The following is a 23,464-nucleotide window of genomic DNA, read 5'->3' as shown; positions in this document are numbered from 1 at the left end:
GTTTACATAGCTGGTAGTGAATGTATGAAGAAGCTAAGGTACCGGTGTGTATGAGTGGGCAATGCATGTACATGTGTTTACATAGCTGGTAGTGAATGTATGAAGAAGCTAAGGTACCGGTGTGTATGAGTGGGCAATGTATGTACATGTGTTTACATAGCTGGTAGTGAATGTATGAAGAAGCTAAGGTACCGGTGTGTATGAGTGGGCAATGTTACATACATGTGTTTACATAGCTGGTAGTGAATGTATGAAGAAGCTAAGGTACCGGTGTGTATGTGTGGGCAATGCATGTACATGTGTTTACATAGCTGGTAGTGAATGTATGAAGAAGCTAAGGTACAGGTGGGTATGAGTGGGCAATGCATGTACATGTGTTTACATAGCTGGTAGTGAATGTATGAAGAAGCTAAGGTACCGGTGTGTATGAGTGGGCAATGTATGTACATGTGTTTACATAGCTGGTAGTGAATGTATGAAGAAGCTAAGGTACCGGTGTGTATGAGTGGGCAATGCATGTACATGTGTTTACATAGCTGGTAGTGAATGTATGAAGAAGCTAAGGTACCGGTGTGTATGAGTGGGCAATGTATGTACATGTGTTTACATAGCTGGTAGTGAATGTATGAAGAAGCTAAGGTACCGGTGTGTATGAGTGGGCAATGTTAATACATACATGTGTTTACATAGCTGGTAGTGAATGTATGAAGAAGCTAAGGTACCGGTGTGTATGAGTGGGCAATGTATGTACATGTGTTTACATAGCTGGGAATTTTCTATCTAGTTTGGTTTCAAATCTTAAGCAAAGCAAAATGTGCATCTGTTAACCTTTTCACCACCACACTTTCTCGCCTAGACTGTCAACAGTCGGTCGTACCTAATATTAATCTGTTATTATAAATAAATATTAGGCGTGAATAATAGGCGAAATAGGCGTGAATAAATTGCGAACGCCGTGACTGTCTGGTGCTGCAATTCCGCAGCAGTTTTTGATATCATGTCACTAACAACTTCAAATCTTGTTGTGAACAACCAACGTATTCAGGGGAATAAATTTGCATGCATTATATTAATATAATCAGCATCAACTATGAATTATTCATGTCAACGAGAAACCTGCAGACGGGAACAGTCTTCGAGACTAAAGATTGGTATTACCAATCAATCGCCTTCAGCGTTCAAATGTCTAGGAAACACATTTACATTAGGCCCGAGGACTGTCGACAGTCTATTTCTTGCCCTAATTTTTCTGCACTTTATTATTTTATTCTTCAACAAGACACTTCGCGATGAGCGTCTTTTGCGGTCAGTAATATTTACAAACATTTGTGTTCACTATTGGCGATCCGTTCTGCTAGGATTGCCCTTAAAATCAATTTTGTGTTTCTGTGTGTGTGGTTTCCGGTGTTTTCACGTATTAATTCTTCTGTGAAAACGAAAATGGATTTTGAAAATGAAAATGGATTTAAAAAATGAAAATGGATTTTGAAAACGAAAATGGATTTTGAAATCAAAAAATGGATTTTGAAAATGAAAACGAATTTTAAAAATGAAAACTGATTTTGAAAACGGATTTTAAAAACGAAAATGGTTTCAAACAATTGTTTTTTTATAATGAAAACATATATCAGAAGCGAAAGTGGGTTTTAAAAATCGATTTCAGAACCAAGAATGGTTATTGAAAAGGAATTATAAATAAAAATTAATTGTGAAAATGGTTTTATAAAATGCCATGTTGTGAGCCACCTCGGTTGCCGTACAACAGCCGAAAACATGATACTTGTTTTTGAGCGGAGCGAATGCCAACCAGCCTACCGGATTGTTTTATAAACTGGCTTGGTAATTCCCACCACCAATAGTAGACCATGTCACAGCATTTCAAGTACTTTTCCAACAAATCCAAAATCACTCGATAATTTTGTTTACTTTACATTTGTACTATGATTACATTTTAAGTTTTGATAATTTTATGGATACATGTACACTCACAAAAATACCCCCAAAATAAGGGAATTTAGTTTATAGCCTTGACAAAAAAAGTATAATTTTTTTTTCTATCTGTGTAACTTCATGTGGATATTCTGATGAGATTCAAAGTTCAGTTCACAACTAACGGTTTTGCAATATTAGGACGCTGTGAACTTGTCCATGGAGGCTGCAAATTAATAAATATTGTATTCACTGACATTTATTTTGTATTTACATTTGCAATGAGTTCCACAGTATCTTTTTCTTACTGGTGTGACTACAGTGACTGTGTAGTGTTTTTGTTTTGTTGTCAGTTGTTTGTTTTGTGTTCTTGGAATATTGTACAAAAATCAACAGCGGTTAAATAGGTATGTTATTTCCATTATGCAGTATATTGTAGACAGTACTTGTATACTTTGTTATCCAGCATAAATATCAGAATGTTCAGAAGCATGAGATTGTAATGTAAATTTTGTTCATTAATGTTGTAAGATGACGCTTTCTCCGGGGCCTTCAGACACAGGCGTGCCTTCAGAGTCCCACTGGTATGTTGACTATGTTCCGGCCCGTTTACTTACTTGTTGTCAGTGTCTGAGTGGTATATACAAAATACGACCAAGTGAACGTCAGAATATTAAAAAAACAGAAACCTAAAAATCAGTTGCTTATGCCAAGAGAGCCGCAGAACCAAAACAATCTGTCAGCCGTCGCCGTCCACAGCAGCGATATGATTTTACACTCAATCGAAATTTAGAATCGCAGGTGCAGACAATATGCATAGAAATGAACACTAAATACATCTATCCCGGCCAGCAATCGAATCATCAATCTTCACGAGTGACATAACTGGCATTTCCACCTATTTGCTTCTATTCCCACTATCCTAAAACGCTCAAGTGAATGTTGTCAAATTCGCGAGTATGCGTATTTTTGTACAGTGGCGAAAACATCAGTGCTACAATCAAAGACGCGCTGAACAGAAAGTCAATTCTGGGCTAGTACCATTGTCAAATTCTGGGGAGTAAAGGACTATTTATATGGGAGACGTTACAATAAGGAACTATTAAAATTGTTTGATTTGCATATCAAAATCCTTTATTGGAAGAGGGCATGTTCTATATTCACCAAAAAACAAAGTTATTATGTTTCTAGACACACAACAGACTCGAAACAATAGAAAATGTCCGATCCGAGCGACCTGCGTTCTTGAAAATCGAGTCTTATCGCCTTTGCGTTTCCGAGCAAAAAAACGTTGAGGCCAAAAACGACCGATTTTCCCCCAATCTTCTATGAATTTTTCATAATTTAGCTAATTCAGTCCAGCGGTTAGATAGAGTATTTATTAGAGACGCCCAGAGAACCAAAATTTGGGACGTGAATCGCTCCGGCGACGAAAAATCTGCGAAAATAGCCAAGGGGGTGAGGGACTGCATTTCAAAAACATATTTTATATATAGGGTATATAATAATTCTGGAAATGAACCCTAATTTTGGAGCTAACAGAAAAAATGTGAGTAAATTGTCAGTTTGTACTTAGGTTGTCCTAATCTTCTGAAAGAAAGTGCAGGCTATTAGTTGAACTATTTTGTGAATTTGTGATGAAAAGAGGAAACTGGTGGTGAAAAGATTGAATGCAAGTTAGTATGTCAGCAATATTAAGTATTAATAATTCATATACATATACATATAACTGTTAGTATGTCAGCAATATTAAGTATTAATAATTCATATACATATACATATAACTGTTAGTATGTCAGCAATATTAAGTATTAATAATTCATATACATATACATATAACTGTTAGTATGTCAGCAATGTTAAGTATTAATAATTTATATACATATACATGTTCTTTGTTTTATGTGTTGATTCATTTCAGATTGCAGAATATTTTTGATATTTTAAAATATTTGTTAATTAATTAATTACATTAATTTCAGTCAAAAACAATAATAACCACAGGAGCATGTATTCAATGTTGTTAATGTAGAGTATGGAATGAGTGCGACATCTGACAGTAGCTGTTTTTAACAAAAATTTATAAAAATTAATAATCTGTGGCTCGATAAAAACAGATATTTTCAATCTCAGCATTTGCAGTCAGTTTGTTACTTTAAGAAAAGGCCATTTAATTAAGGCATTATTGCTATACATTTCCAATATAGTGCTTGCATTCATCTGTTTTTTAGCTCCACTGTCAACTTTGTTGAGTGGAGCTTATCATATGAGTGATTGTCTTTTTACTTTTTTGACTTCTTCTTGAAAACTATAAGCCTGAATGCTTTGATACTTGGTGTATGGGTCCTCTCTCAGATTTGTTCATTTCATGATGATATCTTTAATTCTCTAATTTTGGTGAATAATTTTGTAATTTTTCGTAAAAAGTGATATTTTCAAATTCTTGTTGAAAACAGTAAGTCTGATTGCTTTGATACTATGATATTGTTCATTTTCTAATGATATCTTCAGTTCTTTAATTGAAATGTGCATTGCTAACAGCGGAGCTATCTCAGCTGACAGGCTGCTTGTTTATTATATGCTGTGTACCTATCTCAATATAATTCTGATAATAAAGTAAAATGGAATGCCAGTTTCACAAGAAATATTGTGAGGTGATCAAGCAACAGTTCTGCTTTGTATTGTGGGTAGAATGTTTTGTACCTGGTAGGTTACATTTGTACTGAGTATGATATGTTGAAAGTGTTGAGGCTTTTCTAATATGTGATGTGTTTTGTACCTGGTAGGTTACATTTGTACTGAGTATGATATGTTGAAAGTGTTGAGGCTTTTCTAATATGTGATGTGTTTTGTACCTGGTAGGTTACATTTGTACTGAGTATGATATGTTGAAAGTGTTGAGGCTTTTCTAATATGTGATGTGTTTTGTACCTGGTAGGTTACATTTGTACTGAGTATGATATGTTGAAAGTGTTGAGGCTTTTCTAATATGTGATGTGTTTTGTACCTGGTAGGTTACATTTGTACTGAGTATGATATGTTGAAAGTGTTGAGGCTTTTCTAATATGTGATGTGTTTTGTAGCAACATTACACAAAGAACAAAGAGTATAAATTCTTCTTGTACTTCATATTCACTCTGGAGTCCTACTGGTTGAAGTGAAGTGTGAATTTCATAAAGTTTTGTCTTCATGAGTGCCATCAAATTCTGAAAATCATGCTAATTTCTAGCAAGAAAAATAAAGCGGTTTGAAGTTGTTCCTTTTCCATATATAAAATTGATTGTACATGTACTTCAAAATGTGTTAATTATTCAAATTTATTCATACAGATTGGAATCAAGCTCACACTGATGTCAATGTTACCAAAGTTGTTGGTAAAGTAGCTAGACAAGATAATACCTATTCATTACCATCTGACATCAATGCTCATCCGTTCTCTAAATACTCTAATATATACTTCAAGGTAAATATATTAAATAAATGAATTATTTTTTTTTAGAATTTTCCGTTGCATGTTTACTACTTTCTCAGTTCTTTATCTTTATTAGCGCCGGACCTTATCATATGAGTGATTGTCCGGCATTGTCCACGTCAACTTTTTACTTTTTCAACTTCTTTTTGAAAACTACAATTATTATTGCTTTGATACTTCTCTTAGATTTGTTCATTTTGTGATGATATTTTTAGTAAAGTGATATTTTTGACTTCTTGTTGAAAACCGCAAGTCTGATTGCTTTCATATTATACATCTAGGCACTATAGGTTCATTTTATAAAGATATCTTCAATTTTCTAATTTTGATGAATATTTTTGTCATTTTTGGTAAAAGGTGATATTTTCAACTTCTTTTGAAAACCGCAAGTCTGAGGTAACTACAAGTAGACCTCTCTCAGATTTGTTCATTTCATGATGATATCTTTAATTCTCTAATTCTAATGATTATTTTTGACATTTTTGGTAAAAAGTGATATATTCAACTTCTTGTTAAAAACCGGTAGTTCGATTGCTTTGATACTATACATATAGGTACCTCAGGTAGACCTCTCAGATTTGTTCTTTTTTAATGACATCTTCAGCTCTTTAATTGAATTGTGCATTGCTAACAGCAGAGAGGCTGCTTGTTTTACTTTTGTGTCAATATCCAAAATGGATACAAAGACGAAGTTTACCATAAAGTTGAAATCAAAATACCTGTTAAATACCATAACCATACTATGCAATCTCTAAAGTTCAACTTGTAGTTTCACTGTTGTCTTTTTCTGTTGTTTTCTTGTGTTTTCTGGTCACGTTCCAATCTTTTTGTGTTTCAAAAGTTTATCAAGAGTATTAAACATGGAGGTAAATACCAATAACAATGATGTACACAATTTTGCATAAATATTAATTGTAATTTAAAATAATGTGTAATATGACATTTTTCAAGCACAATAATTTTGTGATATAATTTTAATGTGTAGTTTCCATGTTGGTAAGCTGTATGTCAGTTTTAGATATTTATTTTAGTTGATAACGCTTAGTTCATTCATCTCACATGTGTATGCATTTATTCTGTTAGGAATTAATTGTTGAATTTTTTTCCTCAGAGAAAAGAATTTGGTATGACATATCAACCAATTGACAGTGGATTCTTGAAGCTGAATGATGACGATGACAAAGAAGCGGTTGCTTTGTTTAAAACGATTCAGAGATTCATGGCAGAAGTGGATATTAGCAAAGATAAAGAAATTATACTTGGAAACTATATAGTACAGCGAGTAAGCAAACTATTTGCAGTGTGCCCTCTTAAAAATAATGTGCATCTCTCCATAAAGTCCAACCACACTGATTTGTAACTAAATTATGTGATTTGTCCTATCACCATTCAAGGTGCCACAATTTTTGCAATGCATGCCAATATGCATAAAAAGATCGTTTGACAACTGTTTTAGAATTGTACAGAAAAATTAACGCTTTAGGTTTGTGTATAATCCCATCGTCTCCTATGATCAACATGGTAATACTACATCCTTTGTGTTCCATGGTCACCATGGTAACTTGTAAGAGATATTAACAGAGAAAGTTCTATGTGCAGGGTTTGCAGAATGGTGCACTTCGAGATGAGATATTCAGTCAGCTTTGTAACCAGACATGGCAGCATGATACAGAGGAGGAAAATATGAGGGGTTGGCTTCTTATGTCTAATTGCCTGGGTGCTTTCCCACCGTCACCTCGACTCTACAAATATCTACTAAAGTAAGTCTACATATAGGAGGGATTCATTCTTATATTCTCAGTGTCTTGGTGCTTCCCACCATCAACTTGTTATGGCTTTGTAAATTGTTTGGTATAGATATAGAATATTTGACTCAAAATAATGTAAGGAATTAAAAAATTTATGGCCAATGTCATGGAAAGCAATAATAAATAAAACAAGAAAACATTTAACAATTAGCATAAATTTTAGAGTTTATGAATAAAACTTTTTTATTGGTCATTTTGTAATAACCTTAACTATAGAGATTATATCTATAATGTGCAAGTGGGTACAATATGAGAATAGTGTAGTTAATAAGCGTATTATAATGCGACATTTGTCATGCAGTGTGTATTCAATTTTGTTATCTTGCATGCCTTGTATACAATGCTATGGGTCCCATACAAAACTGTACTTTAATTATTCAGTAAATTTTAATTCTGCTGTTATTTACTGAAAATTAAATAAATGCACAGGTACATTAAAATTACAATACAATTACAACTTTAAATATTGTTTTAACTATATATTAAAACCTTATCAAATATCCAAATAACAAATACCAATAACATTAATATATAGGTACAGTGTATGTGCTTTGTAATACTTTAGTTCACAATGGTAGAGAGATCAATTATTAATCATTGTAGCACTGATAATGTTGCTGAAGTTTAGGTCACTGTGACTGTCAAGAAATTATGACACCTTGACTTATTATTGAGTATTTTTTGCAAACGGTTCAATTTTTGTTTCGAATGAAAAAAAAACACAATTTAAAAAAAAAATAATTGCACCAAGTTGGCTTTTACAGTTGCTAATACTGTTTTACCACTAGATATATCTCTGACCACGCATATGATGGTTACAAGATTCACTGTCAGCATAAATTACTTGGCTGTGATACCATAGATAGTGGAATAACTAGAACCTACCCACCGTGTTTGTTAGAATGGAAGGCAAATAAACAGAGAAACAATATGGCTTTGTCTGCCAAGTATCCCGATGGTGAGGAAGTGATGGGACAGGTTGATTCATGGACTACTGGTGAAGAGTTTGCTAAAACATTGCTCAAAAATAGGTTGGTTTCATTTTTATGCCTTACTATGTAATTGCCTATATATGCATTACCCTCATAGTGTGTAGTGTACCTGATGTGTGGTCTAATGGTTAGCATGTTCGCCCAACAAATCCTCTGCTCAGCTGCATACTCAGCAGACAAAAAAAAAAAAAGAGTACATACTGCCCACATGCTAATTCAGCATTGAAAATATGATGTGCGAATGGAAGGGACATAAAAAACTGTTGGTCCTGTGTGCTAGTGCACATAAAATAACATTCAGATTGCAAATAGTAGCTGATTGCTGAACATAAATAGATTTATGTGTTGTACAATGTTTGAATTCATTTAAGGATACACAAAACTTCACTTACTTGGCAGAATAAGTAATAATAATAATGATAGAAGAGTGCTGCCTTGTATGTATATAACACATAGAATTACTGGCTTTACTGTTATATTTAGGGGTGTTGTACAAGGCAATAAGGGTTGGTCAGTGTGGTTGAAGGATGGCAAAGAACGTTATGAATTATCTGGATATGATTACGTATTGGATTTAATATCAGAGATGGAAATTCCACCAGATTTCCCAGTTATAGAGTCACAGTTCTTAGTGTCTTCTGAGATCTCCAGGGAAGGCCCACCACAACGAAAAATGACCTTGGCACCCAGGTAAGTTGATGTTCAACATACAGCATACTGTACTATATACATTGTAGTGGTTCATAACTATTGCAAAAATTACTTATTACCCAAAAAGAAAACCTGATTTGATGGATATTTGACATAAAATGTACATGTAACATAATTTAACAATTCAGTGACACTAAGAAAATACCTTGTGATTTTCAATTTTCCAAAAAAATAGAGTTGCTTTTGTTTAGAGACGATGAATGTTTGTGACCTGATACTAATTAATCATTATACAATTGCAGTCAAGTTCCAGACATTGACAAATTATTGGCAAATGAAGATGACCAATCACAAACTACTACAGTCACCATAGAACACCAACCTCCTTCATATATGAATATAACACAAAATGGAGCATTGTATGAATTACCAGAACCAGACTATGAAGGCGTTGATCTGGAAAAACTGAGCCAGATGTACCACAATGAAATGATGGAAACTGACTATCCCCTGGGGAATAATCTACCTGAGAGGGACTATTACAATAGGTTGGCCACGATACAGGAAGCCTCTTCTCCAAAGACAAGACGACAACGTCCAATATCGGATGATGAGAGACTTCGATCAGCGTCTGTGTACAGTGACCATAGTGATGATGATGCCAAGTCTGCAGTCTCAAAAGCATCTGCTGTAACCCTGGGAACACGTATTCGCATGGTGCCTGTTCCATCAGTGAGTTCAACTTCTGGGTTAGATGACTACTTAGATAGGTTGTTTGATCCTGTCATCTCCGCTAACATGGAACCATTAACCAATGCTAATACAATGGATAAACGACTGAAAGGTGGAGGGCGTGGACCACCTGAATCCAAACTAACTGGTAGGATATATTTATCTTGTCATAAACAGTCACAGAATGTGTGTGTGCACATTGTCAGCAGTAGAATCTTTAAAACCAAGCCAAAATAAAAATGTTGATGTTTTTGAAATGAAGTAATCAGTGCAGCATTTGGTAAAAACTGTATTGTCCCACAAGTTGACGATCAGTGAATTTTAGAAGAATCTAGATTTTTGTGTGGCCACTTAATAGCAAGCCCAAATATATTTGTCCAAAACAGGATAATATTTGGATGGTGTTTTATCAATAACAGTAGCATGGTGTATTTCAATGGTATAGTAGTAGTGAAATTACTGCCTGTTCGTATGTTCCAAACTAGTACCTAACTTTCCAGTCTTGCTGGTAAAAATTAAAACGTACATGCCCTGGTGGTCTTGTCACATTTTTTCATGATATGTCAATAAAATGATGATTGTGTGTGGTGCTAACTTGGAAGGGGAATGAAAGTATTTTAAAATATAGAGCTGGTGATATTTAAAAGATACCTGTTCTTGTGTCTAGTACTTAATATACTGGGTATAGCACTGTGCAGTATGGTTTGTTTAAGTGTTTACACTACCATCTGTATTAATCACGTAATTGTCATCATACAAATTTTGGGTTTATCAGTAATGGTGATGTATTTTGTCTATGTATTTCAGGGGGGACTATGATGAATGGACCTGGTACTATTCCAATGATGGCCCCACCCCCACCACCAGGTATGTAAACATAATTTTCACATTCTTTAGTTTATTTATTCTAGTATAGGTAATAAGGGTTCATGGTATATTGGGTATTACTTAATCACTTACTCATAAAAATAAAAGGTTCTCTAATATACTGTAAAGGCATTTAATTTTCGATATATATAAATTTTGATTCACATATTTGTAAATGATTTTCAGTCACATGAATTTAATTTGGCTATTTTTGCTGATAATTTCAAATTATAATGTAGTGAATAATTAGTGCATTTGCAGTATCCATAGTGATCAGTAATGCCTCATTCTTGTATGATGAAAATCTTCTATCCTTGCACCATGAAATAATTCTTACTTACGTATTCTTGATGTGACTGTCAGCTTGTATATAATTCTTACTTACGTATTCTTGATGTGACTGTCAGCTTGTATATAATTCTTACTTACGTATTCTTGATGTGACTGTCAGCTTGTATATAATTCTTACTTACGTATTCTTGATGTGACTGTCAGCTTGTATATAATTCTTACTTACGTATTCTTGATGTGACTGTCACCTTGTATATAATTCTTACTTACGTATTCTTGATGTGACTGTCACCTTGTATATAATTTTTACTTACGTATTCTTGATGTGACTGTCAGCTTGTATATAATTCTTACTTACGTATTCTTGATGTGACTGTCAGCTTGTATATAATTCTTACTTACGTATTTTTGATGTGACTGTCACCTTGTATATAATTCTTACTTACGTATTCTTGATGTGACTGTAAGCTTGTATATAATTCTTACTTACGTATTCTTGATGTGACTGTCAGCTTGTATATAATTCTTACTTACGTATTCTTGATGTGACTGTCACCTTATATATAATTCTTACTTACGTATTCTTGATGTGACTGTCACCTTGTATATAATTCTTACTTACGTATTCTTGATGTGACTGTCACCTTGTATATAATTCTACTTATCGGTATATGTTCTCTTTACATATCTGTATTTTGTCACTGATTATTCTCTTTTATGTTTGTATTATCTATTTATTGATACGGTAGTTTACTTTATTATTTTCTCTGGAGAAAGAAAATGCTGTTAATAAAATGTGAAAATTGTCCTTGAGCCATTTATTAAAATGGTTGAATTAAAAAATGTCTTTCTCTACTTACTGTAATCAAACTTTATAACTTAACTACTTTGTATACAATGTTACACTTACTTTGCATTTGTTTCAATTTAAGTTCTGATTCAAAATGGCCAACTTTCTATTGAAAGTCAGGAACTCTATTCTGTCACTAACTTGTTCACATGATTATATTCTCAAAAGACGAGCAACTAATTGAGTAAAATAAAATAAAAAAATTCCTGCCTAGCAACCCCAAAATTTTTTAAACCATTACAGGAAAAAACAAATTTGATTTATTTTGCTTTGTATTCAACAGCATTGAACTAATCTTTACAAATCACTGTTTTTGCTGAAACCTCTGACAAGTAACACTACCTAGTATAAATTAATCTATAGTATTAAATTAAAAGTTAAATTATTAAACTTCAATCAACTATATATATTATATATCAATATTTCTTATTTTTTTTCTTAATACTAGTTATGTCAGCACCAATGCAATTGTTACCTCCAGCAATGACAGCTATGCATAGTATGCCACTTACTAATATGCAACCAGGTGTGGTATTAAGTTGTGTGCAATTAATTCACATTACTACACATCAGTGTTTTCTTGCTTGCTTTTATCTAATTACTTTTATTGGTTTATTTTATTCACACATTTGTACTTATGTCTTTTGTCACCTTGAATTTCTTTTTTGTTATTCCTCCATTATGCACCTTGTTATTGTACAAGAATACACCATGCTGGTGAACACTCTTTCATAATACACCATGCTGGTGAGGACTCTTTCATAATACACTATGCTGCTATGCACTCTTTCATAATACACCATGCTGGTGAACATTCTTTCATAATACATTATGCTGGTGAACACTCTTTCATAATACACCATACTGGTGAGCACTCTTTCATAACACACCATGCTGGTGAGCACTCTTTCATAATACACCATACTGGTGAGCACTCTTTCATAATACACCATACTGGTGAGCACTCTTTCATAACACACCATACTGGTGAGCACTCTTTCATAATACACCATACTGGTGAGCACTCTTTCATAATACACCATACTGGTGAGCACTCTTTCAAAATACACTATACTGGTGAGCACTCTTTCATAATACACCATACTGGTGAGCACTCATTCATAATACACTATACTGGTATGCACTCTTTCATAATACACCATGCTGGTGAGCAATCTTTCATAATACACCATGCTGGTATGCACTCTTTCATAATACACCATGCTGGTATGCACTCTTTCATAATACACTATACTGGTATGCACTCTTTCATAATACACTATACTGGTATGCACTCTTTCATAATACACCATACTGGTATGCACTCTTTCATAATACACCATGCTGGTGAGCACTCTTTCATAATACACTATGCTGGTGAACACTCTTTCATAATACACCATACTGGTGAACACTCTTTCATAATACACCATGCTGGTGAGCACTCTTTCATAATACACCATACTGGTGAGCACTCTTTCATAACACACCATGCTGGTGAGCACTCTTTCATAACATATCATACTGGTGAACACTCTTTCATAATACACCATACTGGTGAGCACTCTTTCATAATACACCATACTGGTGAGCACTCTTTCATAATACACCATACTGGTGAACACTCTTTCATAATACACTATACTGGTATGCACTTCTTTCATAATACACCATACTGGTGAGCACTCTTTCATAATACACTATACTGGTATGCACTCTTCCATAATACACTATACTGGTATGCACTCTTTCGTAATACACTATACTGGTATGCACTCTTTCATAATACACCATACTGGTGAGCACTCTTTCATAACACACCATACTGGTGAGCACTCTTTCATAATACACCATACTGGTGAGCACTCTTTCATAATAAACTATACTGGTATGCACTCTTTCATAATACACCATGCTGGTGAGCAATCTTTCATAATACATCATACTGGTATGCACTCTTTCATAATACACTATACTGGTATGCACTCTTTCATAATACACTATACTGGTATGCACTCTTTCATAATACACTATACTGGTATGCACTCTTTCATAATACACCATACTGGTATGCACTCTTTCATAATACACCATGCTGGTGAGCACTCTTTCATAATACACCATGCTGGTGAACACTCTTTCATAATACACTATGCTGGTGAACACTCTTTCATAATACACCATACTGGTGAACACTCTTTCATAATACACCATACTGGTATGCACTCTTTCATAATACACCATGCTGGTGAGCAATCTTTCATAATACACCATACTGGTATGCACTCTTTCATAATACACTATACTGGTATGCACTCTTTCATAATACACCATACTGGTATGCACTCTTTCATAATACACCATACTGGTATGCACTCTTTCATAATACACCATGCTGGTATGCACTCTTTCATAATACACCATGCTGGTGAACACTCTTTCATAATACACCATGCTGGTGAGGACTCTTTCATAATACACTATGCTGCTATGCACTCTTTCATAATACACCATGCTGGTGAACATTCTTTCATAATACATTATGCTGGTGAACACTCTTTTATAATACACCATACTGGTGAGCACTCTTTCATAACACACCATGCTGGTGAGCACTCTTTCATAATACACCATACTGGTGAGCACTCTTTCATAATACACCATACTGGTGAGCACTCTTTCATAACACACCATACTGGTGAGCACTCTTTCATAATACACCATACTGGTGAGCACTCTTTCATAATACACCATACTGGTGAGCACTCTTTCAAAATACACTATACTGGTGAGCACTCTTTCATAATACACCATACTGGTGAGCACTCATTCATAATACACTATACTGGTATGCACTCTTTCATAATACACCATGCTGGTGAGCAATCTTTCATAATACACCATGCTGGTATGCACTCTTTCATAATACACTATACTGGTATGCACTCTTTCATAATACACTATACTGGTATGCACTCTTTCATAATACACCATACTGGTATGCACTCTTTCATAATACACCATGCTGGTGAGCACTCTTTCATAATACACTATGCTGGTGAACACTCTTTCATAATACACCATACTGGTGAACACTCTTTCATAATACACCATGCTGGTGAGCACTCTTTCATAATACACCATACTGGTGAGCACTCTTTCATAACACACCATGCTGGTGAGCACTCTTTCATAACATATCATACTGGTGAACACTCTTTCATAATACACCATACTGGTGAGCACTCTTTCATAATACACCATACTGGTGAGCACTCTTTCATAATACACCATACTGGTGAACACTCTTTCATAATACACTATACTGGTATGCACTTCTTTCATAATACACCATACTGGTGAGCACTCTTTCATAATACACTATACTGGTATGCACTCTTCCATAATACACTATACTGGTATGCACTCTTTCGTAATACACTATACTGGTATGCACTCTTTCATAATACACCATACTGGTGAGCACTCTTTCATAACACACCATACTGGTGAGCACTCTTTCATAATACACCATACTGGTGAGCACTCTTTCATAATAAACTATACTGGTATGCACTCTTTCATAATACACCATGCTGGTGAGCACTCTTTCATAATACATCATACTGGTATGCACTCTTTCATAATACACTATACTGGTATGCACTCTTTCATAATACACTATACTGGTATGCACTCTTTCATAATACACCATACTGGTATGCACTCTTTCATAATACACCATGCTGGTGAGCACTCTTTCATAATACACCATGCTGGTGAACACTCTTTCATAATACACTATGCTGGTGAACACTCTTTCATAATACACCATACTGGTGAACACTCTTTCATAATACACCATACTGGTATGCACTCTTTCATAATACACCATACTGGTATGCACTCTTTCATAATACACCATGCTGGTATGCACTCTTTCATAATACACCATGCTGGTGAGCAATCTTTCATAATACACCATACTGGTATGCACTCTTTCATAATACACTATACTGGTATGCACTCTTTCATAATACACCATACTGGTATGCACTCTTTCATAATACACCATACTGGTATGCACTCTTTCATAATACACCATGCTGGTATGCACTCTTTCATAATACACCATGCTGGTGAACACTCTTTCATAATACACCATACTGCTATGCACTCTTTCATAATACACCATACTGGTGAACACTCTTTCATAATACACCATACTGCTATGCACTCTTTCATAATACACCATACTGGTGAGCACTCTTTCATAATACACCATACTGGTGAGCACTCTTTCATAATACACTATACTGGTATGCACTCTTTCATAATACACTATACTGGTATGCACTCTTTCGTAATACACTATACTGGTATGCACTCTTTCATAATACACCATACTGGTATGCACTCTTTCATAATACACCATGCTGGTATGCACTCTTCCATAATACACCATACTGGTATGCACTCTTTCATAATACACCATGCTGGTGAGCACTCTTTCATAATACACCATACTGGTACGCACTCTTTCATAATACACCATACTGGTATGCACTCTTCCATAATACACCATACTGGTATGCACTCTTTCATAATACACCATGCTGGTGAGCACTCTTTCATAATACACCATACTGGTATGCACTCTTCCATAATACACCATGCTGGTGAGCACTCTTTCATAATACACCATACTGCTATGCACTCTTTCATAATACACCATACTGGTGAGCACTCTTTCATAATACACCATGCTGGTGAGCACTCTTTCATAATACACCATGCTGGTGAGCACTCTTTCATAATACACCATGCTGGTGAGCACTCTTTCATAATACACCATACTGGTATGCACTCTTTCATAATACACCATGCTGGTGAGCACTCTTTCATAATACACTATACTGGTATGCACTCTTTCATAATACACTATACTGGTGAGCACTCTTTCATAATACACTATACTGGTATGCACTTCTTTCATAATACACCATGATGGTGAGCACTCTTTCATAATACACCATACTGCTATGCACTCTTTCATAATACACCATACTGGTGAGCACTCTTTCATAATACACCATGCTGGTGAGCACTCTTTCATAATACACCATGCTGGTGAGCACTCTTTCATAATACACCATGCTGGTGAGCACTCTTTCATAATACACCATACTGGTATGCACTCTTTCATAATACACCATGCTGGTGAGCACTCTTTCATAATACACTATACTGGTATGCACTCTTTCATAATACACTATACTGGTGAGCACTCTTTCATAATACACTATACTGGTATGCACTTCTTTCATAATACACCATGATGGTGAGCACTCTTTCATAATACACCATGCTGGTGAGCACTCTTTCATAATACACCATACTGGTGAACACTCTTTCATAATACACCATGCTGGTGAACACTCTTCCATAATACACCATACTGGTGAACACTCTTTCATAATACACCATACTGGTGAGCACTCTTTCATAATACACCATACTGGTGAACACTCTTTCATAATACACCATGCTGGTGAGCACTCTTTCATAATACACCATACTGGTGAGCACTCTTTCATAATACACCATACTGGTCAGCACTCTTTCATAATACACCATGCTGGTGAACACTCTTTCATAATACACCATACTGGTGAACACTTTTTCATAATACACTATGCTGGTGAACACTCTTTCATAATACACCATACTGGTGAGCACTCTTTCATATTACACCATACTGGTGAGCACTCTTTCATAATACACCATACTGGTGAGCACTCTTTCATAATACACCATACTGGTGAGCACTCTTTCATGATACACCATACTGGTGAACACTCTTTCATAATACACTATGCTGGTATGCACTTCTTTCTGATACAGAAAACTGGTATACACCCATTTTTGATATAGCATACATACTTCCTGATGCAAGTAATACATTCATATGGGAAAATCACGCTTGTTTACACTCCTTCTTTGATTACATCCAGTCATTGTAGATCACATAATAGAATGTAATAATTAGATAAAATAGATATCACTTTCCTTTCCTTCATGCACTACATGCTTTATCTCTAATGTACTGAACTAGGGGGATATTTGTACTATTTCTTCAATGCTGACCAAACTTGGTATTATTGCACATAAACTCAGTATGTATCTGAAATTCCCCTTGCTAGCACATTATATATGTATGTCATAGCTTTATAATCCCACAACATTTTATGTTTATATTACAATTGCATAAGTATTTGTGACTGATACTTGACACTATCTATAATCTGTCATGACAATTTGTGAGATTATGTACACATTACATTACATCTCATGATATAACAATACAATTGATATAATCACAAGTAAAATGGCGAGATATCATAGGGTGTAATATCTGTTTTATCATGCATGGTTTATAGTGGATTAGAACTAGATGTCCTGCTAGATATGTGTACTTGAACACTCTTGGTTGAAATCAGTGGAACACCTCATAGATGGAGAACACATCAATCTAAAATCAATCTATAACTGGCAATGTTATTTTATTAATCGTTACTGCTTATGACATTTAGTATGGATAGTATATGTCAATCTGTGGTTTGGACATAACATAACGTTCCAAATGTGATTTCGTAGTGTGTGCTATTCAGTTTTCCAACCTCCCCAAATTTCTCATTTCAAGTTGATGCCAGCAAGTACATGGCAATTACAAAAAACTAGGTGTCATAAACCTAAAGAAAAACCTGTTATGATAAGAATGTTAATATGTGCACTGATAATAAATAAATAGTTCAGACCCCATAGTTGTATTCAAAGAGACCATGTACTGACTTAATCTTTCAAATCTTTCCTGTTTTATCCCATATTTGCATAACATTATGTATTTTGGTAAGTGCCTCAAAGTAGATATTGTCACTGTGTTGATACAATACTTCAGTAAATTATGCCCTCTAGTGGTGAAACACTTTAAATGCCCTCATATTTCACAAATTTTATGTATTTTATTTAAATTTCTATAATTTCGAACCACATCAATGTCATTTATTCATGTCACTTCTAATTTCTTGGGCGATGCATTTTCTTAAATTTCGCATGTTAGCTATTCCAATCTTTAGGCAGCAGCTTATCTCAATTATCAAATCACACAATTTTTACACTCTACGAGTGTGAAGACAGCGTTCGGTTTGATTCGCGTTCGATTCACTTAAATGTCGATATATAGCTTAATTTAGTATAAATAAATACAGTTCCTTGATGCGTCTGCGAATGCGCAGGTCAAAGGACAATGATTATAAATAATAACATCATCAACGTCTTTGTTTCAAAGATTTTATTTGTTTTTAAATTGAGTGGTGATAATTTGTGACTATATAATTTTTATGCATTTCTCGTCTGTTTCTAGGGCTATTTTATACTTGTGTGAGCCCACGTGACTTCTGATGTGAGCGAGACTGTAGGACTATTTATAACCATGATTTTTTCCAAAAGAAATAGGTTGATCTCCATTTTTCCTACACAAAATATGCCATATATAAACTTTTGTGTAAATTATAGATATTTCAATTTGGTCAATCGAATGTGAAACAAACTCTAATAGAATGCGAATTGACCACGAATCGAACACAAATTGAACACTAATCCAACCAAACACTGTCTCCACTCTCGTCTTTACATTAAAAGCACATTAAAATTAGTTTGTGTGTGATTTCTTTCCTCCAGTTTACCAAGGTGTTTTACAACAGCCTATTATGATGCCAACCTACGACCCACAACAGTATTATCAACAGCAACAACAGTACCAGCAACAGCAACAACAGCAGCAGCAGCAGCAACAACAGGCATATCTTGCACAGCAAGCCTACATAAATCAACAAACAATTTTAGTAAGTATATTTCACATAACACCCAGAATGCTTTGCAAATCAATGTACTGCCTTAAGTGTCATGGTGCACCAGGCCACAAAAAGCCAGTAACTAGTAATGGTATCGGCATTCTGATTGGTCAATCAAGTTCTCATTCTTTGTTCTATTTTTGCCATATTGTTACTAACATATCTTTCCATTACTTCCAGGCCCAACAGTTGCAAATGCAACAGCAGAGAGAAATGTTGCAGAATCTTGAGAAACGCTTAGAGACAGGTACTTCTGCCACAGCAGCCCCAAAAAGAGCGTCAACAGGAACAAGTCCTTTGGTTAGAAAAAGCGCAGTTACTGAAATGGCTAGTAAGTTTGATGGTGGGCAGCCTGTTAAGCCATCTACAAGTAAGACTGTAATGAATGGACCTAGCAGTCTTCAGTCTTCACAAAGTGTAACACGTCAAGAGACTACTGTGCTTTCAAACTCAGTACCTGAAATGCTGCCACAACCGCCGCCACAACCATCAACATCGCCGCCGCCACTACCACCCCCGTCAAAGCTGCCGCCGCCACAACCACCGTTGACAGCATCAATGCCACCACCCCCGCCACCACCTTCTGAACATTCAGAGAAAAAAGTAACCGTTGTTAAGATTTCAAGAAATGCATCAAACGCATCTAAAAAACCAGTTGGTGGTAAGGCTATTGTATCTCCACCACCAGATATAAAACCATCTGACACTGCAGTAGTCTCATCTGAAAGTGCTGTAACAAAGTCGGCTATTCCAATACCACCACCACTGCCACCACCATCGTACTTTGCTCCAGTGAAAAACGAATGGCCCAAAGGAAAAACTAGCTATGCAGTTCGTGCAAGAACCATTCGGGTTGGCAAGGTTGTTTGGCCTCCTCCGAAAGAAGAAGTTCAGAAAGAGGCTGCAAATGTAAATAAATTGGAAGTAGACTGGGACAGCGAGGACGCCACTGCAGAACAACTTACTAGAACCTCAGATATTAGGAAAATTGTGAAAACTACTCGTATGTCTGAAGCGGATCTTAGAGCTCAAACATTGGAACTAATTAAACAACGAGGTGGGAAGCCTGTAAGTGTAGCAGAAAGAAAAGCCAAACCTAAAAGACCTACAACATTGATGTACAAGACTGAGATACAGGTCAGGGTAGAGAACCAAAAGAAACCAGTGACTACCCACCAAATATCTAAAAGTACCAGCACTTCAACACTTTCAGACACAAGAGAAAGTACACATACTACTGTAGTAGCTGTACCTCCTCCACCTCCTCCCCCACCCCCACCCCCACAGAAACACAGTGAAACTACTATTACAACCAACTCTACGTTCCTCAGTAAACGTTCATCTTTCCTTAGACGTGAAGATGACCATACTCAAGCTTTGGCTTTGTTAAGACAGAAAAGTGTGGCAGTCAATACACTTGCTTCACATCCCCCTCCGCCGCCGCCCCCACCAGTGCCAGCAACGACAACAACAACAACAACAACAACTGTTAACAGTTCTACTTCTTACGATGACTATGACTATGATGAACATCAAAAGGCTGTTCACTCTCAAGCTTTAGAAAAGATTCATGTCCAACAAGAGATGGTACATGATGAAGCTTTGGAAAGAATTCAAGAACAACAGGAGAAGACACACCAGGAGGCGTTGAGTATATTAAAATTAAATAGACAAGTACAAAATGAAGACAACTTGGAAATAAAAAATAAAATAGTTCAGGTAAGTCAAATGATAATATTATTTAAATTTGAATCAATGATTGCGAAGGGATATTCTTTCTACTTGTATACAAAAGCTCCATTTTTAGCATGATTTGGTTTCATCTGTCTGTTAATCAACAAGATCTGATGGGTGTCTGCAATATACTAGTTTTTATTGGGCATCTTAACTATACTAGTTTCATTGGGTGTCTATAATGTACTAGTTTCATAGGGTGTCCATAATATACTAGTTTCATAGGGTGTCCATAATGTACTAGTTTCATAGGGTGTCCATAATGTACTAGTTTCATAGGGTGTCCATAATGTACTAGTTTCATTGGGTGTCCATAATATACTAGTTTCATAGGGTGTCCATAATGTACTAGTTTCATTGGGTGTCCATAATATACTAGTTTCATTGGGTGACCATATTATACTAGTTTCATAGGGTGTCCATAATATACTAGTTTCATAGGGTGTCCATAATATACTAGTTTCATAGGGTGTCCATAATATACTAGTTTCATAGGGTGTCCATAATATACTAGTTTCATTGGGTGTCCATAATATACTAGTTTCATTGGGTGTCCATAATATACTAGTTTCATTGGGTGTCCATAATATACTAGTTTCATAGGGTGTCCATAATATACTAGTTTCATAGGGTGTCCATAATATACTAGTTTCATTGGGTGTCCATAATATACTAGTTTCATAGGGTGTCCATAATATACGAGTTTCATTGGGTGTCCATAATATACGAGTTTCATAGGGTGTCCATAATATACTAGTTTCATTGGGTGTCCATAATATACTAGTTTCATTGGGTGTCCATAATATACTAGTTTCATAGGGTGTCCATAATATACTAGTTTCATAGGGTGTCCATAATATACTAGTTTCATAGGGTGTCCATAATATACTAGTTTCATAGGGTGTCCATAATATACTAGTTTCATTGGGTGTCCATAATATACTAGTTTCATAGGGTGTCCATAATGTACTAGTTTCATTGGGTGTCCATAATATACTAGTTTCATTGGGTGACCATATTATACTAGTTTCATAGGGTGTCCATAATATACTAGTTTCATAGGGTGTCCATAATATACTAGTTTCATAGGGTGTCCATAATATACTAGTTTCATTGGGTGTCCATAATATACTAGTTTCATAGGGTGTCCATAATATACTAGTTTCATAGGGTGTCCATAATATACTAGTTTCATAGGGTGTCCATAATATACTAGTTACATTGGGTGTCCATAATATAAGAGTTTCATTGGGTGTCCATAATATACTAGTTTCATTGGGTGTCCATATTATACTAGTTTCATAGGGTGTCCATAATATACTAGTTTCATAGGGTGTCCATAATATACTAGTTTCATTGGGTGTCCATAATATACTAGTTTCATAGGGTGACCATATTATACTAGTTTCATAGGGTGTCCATAATATACTAGTTTCATAGGGTGTCCATAATATACTAGTTTCATAGGGTGTCCATAATATACTAGTTTCATAGGGTGTCCATAATATACTAGTTTCATAGGATGTCCATAATATACTAGTTTCATTGGGTGTCCATAATATACTAGTTTCATAGGGTGTCCATAATATACTAGTTTCATAGGGTGTCCATAATATACTAGTTTCATTGGGTGTCCATAATATACTAGTTTCATTGGGTGTCCATAATATACTAGTTTCATAGGGTGTCCATAATATACGAGTTTCATTGGGTGTCCATAATATACTAGTTTCATAGGGTGTCCATAATATACTAGTTTCATTGGGTGTCCATAATATACTAGTTTCATTGGGTGTCCATATTATACTAGTTTCATTGGGTGTCCATAATATACTAGTTTCATAGGGTGTCCATAATATACTAGTTTCATAGGGTGTCCATAATATACTAGTTTCATAGGGTGTCCATAATATACTAGTTTCATTGGGTGTCCATATTATACTAGTTTCATAGGGTGTCCATAATATACTAGTTTCATAGGGTGTCCATAATATACTAGTTTCATAGGGTGTCCATAATATACTAGTTTCATAGGGTGTCCATAATATACTAGTTTCATAGGGTGTCCATAATATACTAGTTTCATAGGGTGTCCATAATATACTAGTTTCATAGGGTGTCCATAATATACTAGTTTCATTGGGTGTCCATATTATACTAGTTTCATAGGGTGTCCATAATATACTAGTTTCATAGGGTGTCCATAATATACTAGTTTCATTGGG

The 23,464-nt window shown here is 35.2% G+C and overlaps 1 protein-coding gene across 4 annotated transcripts in view; it reads left to right on the top strand.

Annotated features, from left to right (window-relative positions):
- LOC102805934 (unconventional myosin-XV-like) overlaps window positions 1-23,464 on the top strand; it is a 106,003-nt gene that overhangs the window by 51,704 nt on the left and 30,835 nt on the right. For 3 of the 4 annotated variants that reach the window (XM_085502599.1, XM_085502598.1, XM_085502600.1), the window contains exons 22-31: window positions 5,259-5,392; window positions 6,513-6,683; window positions 7,001-7,161; window positions 7,998-8,240; window positions 8,685-8,891; window positions 9,155-9,732; window positions 10,392-10,451; window positions 12,041-12,118; window positions 19,333-19,496; window positions 19,686-21,224. In XM_085502599.1, coding sequence (XP_085358725.1) covers window positions 5,259-5,392; window positions 6,513-6,683; window positions 7,001-7,161; window positions 7,998-8,240; window positions 8,685-8,891; window positions 9,155-9,732; window positions 10,392-10,451; window positions 12,041-12,118; window positions 19,333-19,496; window positions 19,686-21,224 — 3,335 coding nt within the window. The remainder of the gene's footprint in view (window positions 1-5,258; window positions 5,393-6,512; window positions 6,684-7,000; window positions 7,162-7,997; window positions 8,241-8,684; window positions 8,892-9,154; window positions 9,733-10,391; window positions 10,452-12,040; window positions 12,119-19,332; window positions 19,497-19,685; window positions 21,225-23,464) is intronic. The other variant, XM_085502601.1, reaches the window with a different exon arrangement.

This window comes from Saccoglossus kowalevskii, chromosome 8, assembly GCF_978046115.1.
Source record: "Saccoglossus kowalevskii chromosome 8, keSacKowa6.1, whole genome shotgun sequence".
NCBI classification, from domain to species: Eukaryota; Metazoa; Hemichordata; class Enteropneusta; family Harrimaniidae; genus Saccoglossus; species Saccoglossus kowalevskii.
Note: the sequence above shows the minus strand (reverse complement) of the source record. Positions and strands in the feature narration are given on the sequence as shown.